This window comes from Chrysochloris asiatica, unplaced genomic scaffold, assembly GCF_000296735.1.
Source record: "Chrysochloris asiatica unplaced genomic scaffold, ChrAsi1.0 scaffold00206, whole genome shotgun sequence".
NCBI lineage: Eukaryota > Metazoa > Chordata > Mammalia > Afrosoricida > Chrysochloridae > Chrysochloris > Chrysochloris asiatica.
Genome location: NW_006408724.1, coordinates 2,176,395 through 2,185,342, shown reverse-complemented (window position 1 = coordinate 2,185,342; position 8,948 = coordinate 2,176,395). Strand labels below are relative to the sequence as shown.

General features: G+C 44.1%; 1 protein-coding gene across 1 annotated transcript in view; it reads left to right on the top strand.

The window, feature by feature from the left end:
• Nucleotides 1–1,117: 1,117 nt before the first annotated feature.
• NMT2 (N-myristoyltransferase 2) overlaps nucleotides 1,118–8,948 on the top strand; it is a 69,580-nt gene continuing 61,749 nt past the window's right edge. The window contains exon 1 of the mRNA XM_006872603.1: nucleotides 1,118–1,227. Coding sequence (XP_006872665.1) covers nucleotides 1,118–1,227 — 110 coding nt within the window. The remainder of the gene's footprint in view (nucleotides 1,228–8,948) is intronic.

Genomic DNA, 8,948 nt, shown 5'->3' with positions numbered 1-8,948 from the left:
AAAAAAAAATTTATACCAGAAATTTCAAGCAGCTTTTTGAAGACTAATTTTCTTCACTGAAAGGTTTCTGATAGCTATCTTTCCACTTTACTCTTTGTGAAAACACCAGTAGGCTTCTAGAGTTTTGATGGGACCTTTGAACACTTTCAATCACAGAAGAACCGAGGAAAGGGCGGCTGTGTAAAGATTGCAACAGCCAAAAAGAGCATCTGAACGTCACCTGCTTTTTATTTGACAATCTGTCTTCTGTTCACTGGAACAGAGAAAGATTTCGGCCCAAATGGCATTTCACGTTTGTCGGGAGCTCTAGGTCGTGACCTTTATCTAGGGAAGCCAGAGTCGCAGACCTAAAACTATCCAGTTCCCTAGCGTCGTGGACATTTCCCCCATTTCCTCAAGATGGTTGTTCGGGTCTGAGTACTGTCTAGTGTCCAGCAAAAACAGAGGCAGCTCCAGAATTTCCATCTAACAAGAGCTTCAGAACCCCCATTAGTCGCTCCTTGGAGAGCCTATACAGGGTCGCTATGAGTCGGAACCGATTCGACGGCACTTAACTATAACAACCTGTTGGAATGGGATGGGAGCATTCTGTTTTGATTTTGATTTTACATACAGATGTAGATTAAAATGTGTGTGGGAAGTGGGAGTATGGAAATCGTTGGCTGTGGTACGCCTGAAGATGAGTAAAAATCTTCATAAAGGTTAGAAGTATTCCTTAACTTGTAGAGATGTAAAAAGTGGTCTGTGTTCCAACAATAAAGACTCACAGTATTTTGAATCTGCATGATTCCACATTCAGAGTGAGCCCAGGAATGACGCACCGCGGTGACTTGGCATCCAGAGAGCATCCCCTCGGACTCCCACGACCTCCCGCTACGCCCCCGCCTCCTCTCCGCCCCCAGTCCAGGGTCCTCCCCGGTCCAAGTGGGCGGGCTCCAGGCGGAGCTGGACGGGCGCGGCGGTTCCAGACGCGGAGGAGCATGGAGGGCGGCAGCTAGAGGGAGCTGCTCGCACCGCCGCCGCCGCTGCCGCCGCGCCGGCCCCTCCACGCCCGCGGCTCGGAGCGCCGGCCTCCTAGCTCGCTCGCGCGCCGCCTTCCCTAGTCCGCGCCGCCGCGATGGCGGAGGACAGCGAGTCTGCGGCCAGCCAGCAGAGCCTGGAGCTGGACGACCAGGACACGTGTGGGATAGACGGGGACAATGAGGAAGAGACCGAGCACGCCAAAGGGTAGGAGGGCGGCCAGTGGACGCGACAGGGCGCGGGGGCCACGCGCGTGTCGCGGCTCCCACTCGGGCTCTAGGTCCTGCGGGCGCGGCCGCTCTGCGGTGGCTTCGGCCCGTGAGGACCCCCGAGCCCACGCGGTGCTCTCGGGCAGCTCCGAGACTGGTTGAGCCGGCCGGGGGAGGAGGCGGACGACGGAACAGGCATTGGTTTCGTTCCAATTCTCCGACCATTGTGAGATCCGGATCGCGCAGCTCGGATGGGAAACCGCGCGGTGGAAATGAGGCCCTAGGTGGGCGGGGAGGCGAGGGGTCCCAGTGGAGGACCGGCGACGTTGCTGTCGGGTGCCCGATGCTTTCGGCCTCCCAGGAAGGTCACCTGCCGCGCGTCCCTGCCCAGCCGTCGCCCCATCCCCGCTGGCCGGCCCCAGCCCCGTGGGTGTGATTTGCTGCCGTTCCCAGCATGTGACTCTCACAGTGGGAGCCGATTAGAGTCACGAAACCCTTCTTTATGGGCAACCCCCATCCTTTGCCAACCGCCCCGCTCCACTGCCAGCCGCAGCTCGTTTGTAGGTAGTCGCCCTCTGCTCCTTGTCATCCTCTCCTTGTGCTTTCTGATCCTCTCTTCCTCCCACCCCCAGCCACAACAAAAAAGATGCGAGACTAACTAGCCCATGGTGGGGAGTGGTTTTGCAGTTAGCCGCTAGTCCGTCTCGTTGCTGTCTGCTGTGAACAGCGGAAAGTTATGTCTTTCTGGGCTGCGGCCCCCGCCCCACGGCGAGGCGGGTTGGGGGCGCCGAGCTGGAGGTGCAGCCCCGCCCTGAGAGAAGCCCTCGGGCTCGAGAGCGCTTAGCAGAAATGCCTGGTGGAGGGGTGTACCTCCCTGGGCCCCTCAGCGGTTCGGTTTTGTAAGAGGTATCTACAGCAGATCCGACCCTCTGAATTAAGCACTCATAGCTTAGTCTCTCTTTTTATTTCTTTTCTCTTTTTTTCTTCTGAGTATTCTATTGTGTTTTGGGCGCAAGTTTAGGCAGCAAATTAGTTTTTCATTCAATAATTTATGCACAAATTGTTCCATGACATTAATTGATATCCCAGCAATGTGTCAGCACCTTCTCATTTCCACCTTGCCTTCATTTCCATCCCTCCAGTTTTCATGTCCCTCATTGCTGTTTGGCAAATCTGGTCCGTTTGATCTCCTATTCTACGGAGCACATTCCTTATGGGTGTTACTGTTTATTTTATAGGCCAATCTGTTTTTTGGGGGAAAGGTGACCTAGGCGAGTAGCTTCATAGCTTAGTCTAGTGGTCAGTTCCCACAGACCTGACCAGTCGGTGTTTGAGCTCCAAAAGCAAAATACACCAAGCATTTTAACACTTAGCCCTTTTCGGTTGCCCCCTTTTCTCCTCAGATTAGATTTGCTCTTTTCCTCTTGGAGAAGAGATTGCTTCAGGTTAAGGGTTTTATTGAAGTTCTGTTTTTAGAGGCAACAGGGTCTTTTTAATAAAGACTGGCATTACCCCTTTACCCTGCTGGATTCAAAACATGCGCTGGTACAGAACATTCATTGCTGTCTCTTAGAAGTGAGATTTTGTGAATCATGGTGACTGATATTGAACTGGGTCAGCTTAAAACATGACAGGAAGGCCTTAGTCACAGATGCCTTATTTATTCAGTTCATGTAAAGGATTCTTTAGATGACTGATCATTTAAAGTGTTAAGCATTTGTATACTATTTAATGCCTACACTTATTTAAGAAAGGAATTCTTACAAAGCTGTAGTGTGTTATAAAATATTAAATGAGAGATCAAGAAACAGAAAGCTGACTACATTTATCTCCCTTTTCTGAGTTTTTTTTTTTTTTTTAATTTTTCAGCAAGTATGTATTTTAGTGGCAGCTGCAAGTACTGAATGCTATAATTCAAATCCAGATTTTTTTTTTTTAAATCTGAGGAAGGGAAATGCTGCAGACATATGAGACTTAGTTCTGTTTGTATAGTGATAGAAATTTGCCTATGAGAGGTAGCTAAATTTAAATGTTTTTGAAACAATAACACTATTGCTAGAAAAGGGGCCAGTTGGAAATGTGATGGACTGCCCAAATAACCCACTTGAAGGTACTTAACAGTAACAACTGTCTGTTATCTTCCAGGTGAGCACTGCTACTGTGATTTCTGTGTATGGTTCTTCTCTTGTTCTATTCTAGGTTGGGGGCTTGGGTAGGACTTTGCTCACACAGTCAGAAATATCCAGGGCACAAAGAAATACTGTCTTTTCACAAATGCTGGGTAAACAAAGTGCTGGTGTATATAACACACACCGTATATAAGAAACAAATGCACAAGGGGTGCATAGTAAACTGTGTAAGGCTGGTTTAACGCTAGTGTTGTTTGTGTAAAAATGTGATACTCCTCTGTGGTACTTCATTGATCCCAGCCTGCCCCCTGAAACCTTACCATTGGCTGTGCGAAATTCCCGGATTAGCACCCAAAGACATCATGATGCCCTATTCAGTTTTGTACATCAGCACATTAATTACATGTTAGCATAGTTAATCAAAATTTACAAATGCCCAGTGGACTGAAATGTTTTAAACAAGAGCAGATGATGTGATACCAGTTTCTAGTGGGAAAGAAAATTGAAAAAATGGATTTATTGTAGTCTTTTAAAATCTAGAGATTTAGTAGATATCCAAGTTGCTGGCTCTTGTTTGGTTGCTCTTTTGGATTTGAATTTAGACAATATATGCCACATACTGAGGTGTAATTGCTTCTTAGTAACCTAGATTTTCTTTAAAGTAGCTCAAGTTTATAAATGTTAAAATTTGAAAGGTTCCTCTTGTCTATACTTGGCCTCTTCATTCTCTACTAATTTAAATAAATAACAATGAGCTTTTGAAGGAAACGCCTTAGCTTATAAAGGTGAATTATCACTTTGAGGCCGCTAGGGTAGTGGTCAGCGCACAAGTCAGTAAGATGCTAAATGAGACCCTTGTGGCCTGAAAATTAATTTGCCTCCACAAGTTGAGTACAGTGTTATTTACTGGTGTTTTTAGACCTATTAAATTGAAACTAGAGCCTCTAGTAAAAGGAAAACACTCAATTTAGATTAAAATTTTGCACAAATTTAAATATTTACTCTGTGTGTGTGTGTGTGTGTGTGTGTGTTTGTCTCTATTTTCATAGAATCTTCTTTGTTTGTGGCTCATGCACAGAGTCCATGAATGTTTAATTGAATAGCGGTTTTTATGTTGAATTAAAATCAGTAGCTTAAGTATTTTAAGTACTTGAATCTCACTGTTTTTGTATCTTATTTTTCATGAGAAATGTGCTGTTTAACTTTGGTCCCTCCCAGTTGAAAGTGGCATACCACTAGGATTTTTTATGAATCAAAAAACATAGGAACAGGAAGGGATTGCCAATTGCCAGTTTTAATAAGTGTTGTTGCTGTTGTTGTTGTTGTTAAGTGCCATCGAGTCAATTCTGTCCCATAGCGACCCTGTATAGGGTTTCCAAGGGGCAGCTGGTGAGCTTGAACCACCGGACCTTGCAGTTCAAACGGCTTTGCAGTCTGGTGCATTAACCCATAGCCGCTGCACCAGGATTCCTAACAAGTGAGAGTGTGTTTTTTTAAAAAAAAGAAAAAAAGAAAGTATAGTTTTATTGTTTTGAACTATTTACTAGGGGACTTCAAACATTTTGTGGAAAAATGGAATTTAAAAAAATATGAAACTTTTTGAAGCCCTCTCATACAGCAATTAGAACTAGGCTAAAAACAGATTGTCTAAAATGATCCTTTAGATAATTAGCTTTAACACACCTGGTTTACAATTGCTCTTGGGTACTGTAGAGTGATTCCCAATTTACAATGTTATCAATTTCACTGTAAGTAGGTCTTTGAGAGAGCTTGAAAACTTTCAAGCAATTTCAGTATTGTAAGGGTCCTGGTGTGGTGCTGTAGGGTAAGCACTGGACTGCTAAACACAAAATCAGAGGTTTAAACCCACCAGCCATTCCTTGGAAACCCTATACAGGGTAACTGTGAGTCAGTGCCAACTTGACAGCACTTAACAACACCAACAAAGGGTCCTGGTGTGGTGTTGTGGGATAAGCACCGGACTTGCTAACTGCAAGCTTGGTGGCTCAAACCTACCAGTCCATCCACAGAAACCCTCTCTATACAGGGTCTCTATGAGCACTTAACAGTAACAAAAACAACAAAGTAATACTGTTTATATTGTTATTTGTGGTAAGTGTGCTGGACTGCAAAGTTAGTGTGGACTGCAAGGTATGTGGTTCAAGCTTACCAGCTGCTCCTTGGAAACCCTATACAGGGTCGCTATGAGTTGGAACCAACTAGACGACACTTAACAACAATAACAACACATAGATAAATTAACTTTAGTCTAGCTTTCTATATGAATTATGAAAAATTATCCAAATTGCTCAAAATGTTCTCTTATGGGTGGTAGTCATACTAAAGAAGGATGCCCTGGTGGTGCTGTGGGGTCAGCATTGAGCTGCTAACTATGGGGTTGGTGCTTCTGGGGAGAAAGATGAGGCTGTTAGCGTCTGGAAAGATTCAGTCTCTGAAGCCCTACATAGACTTGCTGTGGGAAGAGTAGATAGCAGTGTTGTTGTTGTTGTTGTTAAGTGCTGTCCAGTCGTTCAGGCTCACGCTGTTGTCTATGTAGGGTTTCTAAGGAGCTCTGGTAGCATAGTGGTTACGAATTGAGCTGCAAACTTCAAGGTCAGCAGTTCAAAACTACCAGCCATTCCGCAGGAGAAAGATGAGGCTTTCTGCTCCCACCGTAAAGATTTACAGCCTCGGAAACCCTGTTCAGGGTCGCTATGAGTCGGAACCGACTCCACGGCACACCACCACCAAGAAGCAAGTGATGAATGAGCTTGTGGTTCAGACCGAACTTACAGTCCAGTGCTTATCCTACAGTGCCACATCCAGGCTACAGGTGGCACTTGTTAAGTGCCATTGAGTCCGGTTCTGAGTCATGTTGTTGCTGTTCTTGTTAAATGCTGTCCAGTCAGTTCTGACTCATAGCGATGGTATTTAGGGTTTCTGAAGAGCGGCTGGTGAACTTGAACCACACGACCTTGCAGTTCAGACTGACTTTGCAGTCCAGCATGTTAACCCACAGTGCTACATCAGGATTCCTGGTTCTGACTCATAGTGACCCTGAACAGGGTTTCTGAAGAGCAGCTGGTGAATTTGAACCACTGACCTTGTAGTTCAAACTGACCTTGCAGGTCCAGTACAAGAGGTTGCTGTTGTTGATTCTAATAGCAACCCTGTATAGTTTCCTCATGTGGCACTGCAGGATCAGCGCTGGACTGCAAGCCACAGGACTGGTGGTTCAAGCCCACCAGCCGCTTCTTGGAAGCCTTATACAGGGTCACTAAGTTCGAACTGACTTGATGGCGCTTAAAACAACAACATAAGAGTTTGGAAGAGCACCGCACCAGGATTCCACTAAAGAGGTTACCTCTAGAGGATAAACTCACAAGTTTGCAGTTAGGTTGCTTTTCAAGGATCTCATACTCCTCCCAGCCTTGATGTGTTCCTTTGGCCAGGTACATGCCTTCTGTTCACTTCTTCTGAAAGGAAAGGACGTAGAGACACCATTGAGGACCACATACATTGTCAATTAAACTCTTGCCTTCTTATCCTTGCCCCATTTGATACGCTTCTTCTCAATTTGCATAATACATTTTGTCGTAATCATTAGCTCTTATTTAGCATATTTCTCCAAATTAAACATGATGTTACTAAGTGCTGTGAAGTCACTTCTGACTCATAGTGACCCTGTATAGGGTTTCCGAGGCACATAAAGTGGGTTTGAACCTCTGACCTTGTGGTTAGCAGTCCAGTGCTTGTCCTACAGCACCACACCATGACTGCATATTAAATATAGTTGTTGTCTACTTTTGGAAATTGAATCAGACATTTGGCCTTACATAAGTGGTTAAGATGGGCAAAAAAATCTCTTCTGACTTTCAGAAAACATAGTTCTAAGACAAATTGAGTTTTTTCATCCTGTTTGCACTAAGAGAACTTTTTTCAGTATTTACTGTCTTAGAATAAGAGGCAGCTGTGAACCAGAAGCTTGGCAGTTTAAACCCACCAGCTGCTTCTCAGAAGCCCTATATAGGGTCGCTGTGAGTCAGAACCAACTCGACGGCGCTTAACAACAACTAAGAATTTTACTGTGAGGATGGCGCAAGATTGGGCAGTGTTTTCTTCTGTTGTAAGTCACTATGAGTCAGAATCGACTCGATGGCACCTAACAACAACTAAGAATATTTATGCAGGTTATAAAACAAATACGAATTTGCCCTTTGCAGACAGTTTATTAAATTATACCCTGAGGTGGATTTTCAATAATTTTTGTATTTTAGGGTTATCCCCAGATAATGTGAAGATTTTTTCTTCCTTAGAAAATGTAAAGATCTCATTATTTGGTGAAGACGTAAGATTTCTGAATTCTTTTGACAAAGATGAACATAAACTCTCTTCCTCCACCCCCAATTTAGGGGGAAAAAATGAAGTTCTCTTTTGTTTGATATGATACATTGTTACTTCTGCCTGTCTGTATGTGGTTGGGATCAACTGTAAGTGTTCCCTTCTGTATGGAATGGGGGGTGGGGGGAGAAGAGGGAAATTTAAAAACTTAAAGCTTTCAGTAGATTTTTCTTGCTACAGAAAAATTTAAGGATACAAAGCTGCCCTTTCTGAAATTTGATCTGTTACCAGCTGTAAAAATCAAAATGGAAAGATATATTATTAGCTTTTTCGTCTTTATTTTTCTTTTGCCTTTATGATTTATTATTATTGATTGATTTATGTTGTGGTTTGGGTGATACATTGCCAACCTATGGAGCCAGAATTTACCAGTGTCTGGGGCATACTAAATGTCAACAAATTAAAAAAATATATTTACTTGTTTAAAAAATGCTGCCTATTGATTATGTTGTTGTTAAGTGCTGTTGAGTCAATTCTGATTCATAGCGACCCTGTATAGGGTTTCTGAGGAGCTGCTGATGGGTTTGAACTGCTGACCTTATGGTTCACAGTCCAGCGCTGACCTACAGCACCTTAAGATATTTGTCTTGCATACTTCTTTCAGGCAGTGGTATCTCTTTTGTGGTTGGAATTCTCTATTTGTCCCATCTTTTTCTAGTGGCCCTCCAGTTGACTCCAACTGATTCATGGAAACCACGCATGTATTCAGAGTAAAACTGTTCTTTAGGGTTTTGAGTGACTCAACTTTTGGAAGTAGATTGCCAGACCTTTCTTCCAGGGATCTCCAACCTTTTGGTTAGCAGCTGAAGATAAGTACATTAGCTGAATGCGTTAACTGTTTGCTCCACCCAGGGTTTCTGCCCCACCTTTCGCCTTATATACTAGTACGCATCACCATACTCTTCCCATGTGCTATCTCCCTTCACCCCCCTCTCCCAAGCTTTGTGATCATTCAGGGTTCTACAAAGCCATTTTCATGAAAGAAGCAATAGAGGCCTCAGGAGTCTGGTATTAAACAAGGAAAAGATCTCTGGGAAGACGAGGATAATACTCAAAGGCGTCTACTTGATATGAGTATCCCAGCATCGGCTGACTATCCATCCAGTGCATAAGTCACTTGGTTGGGATCACAAACAGAATTAGGCTTTTAACTTTACAGTTTCGCTTTTAAGACATTGGGCTCCTATTA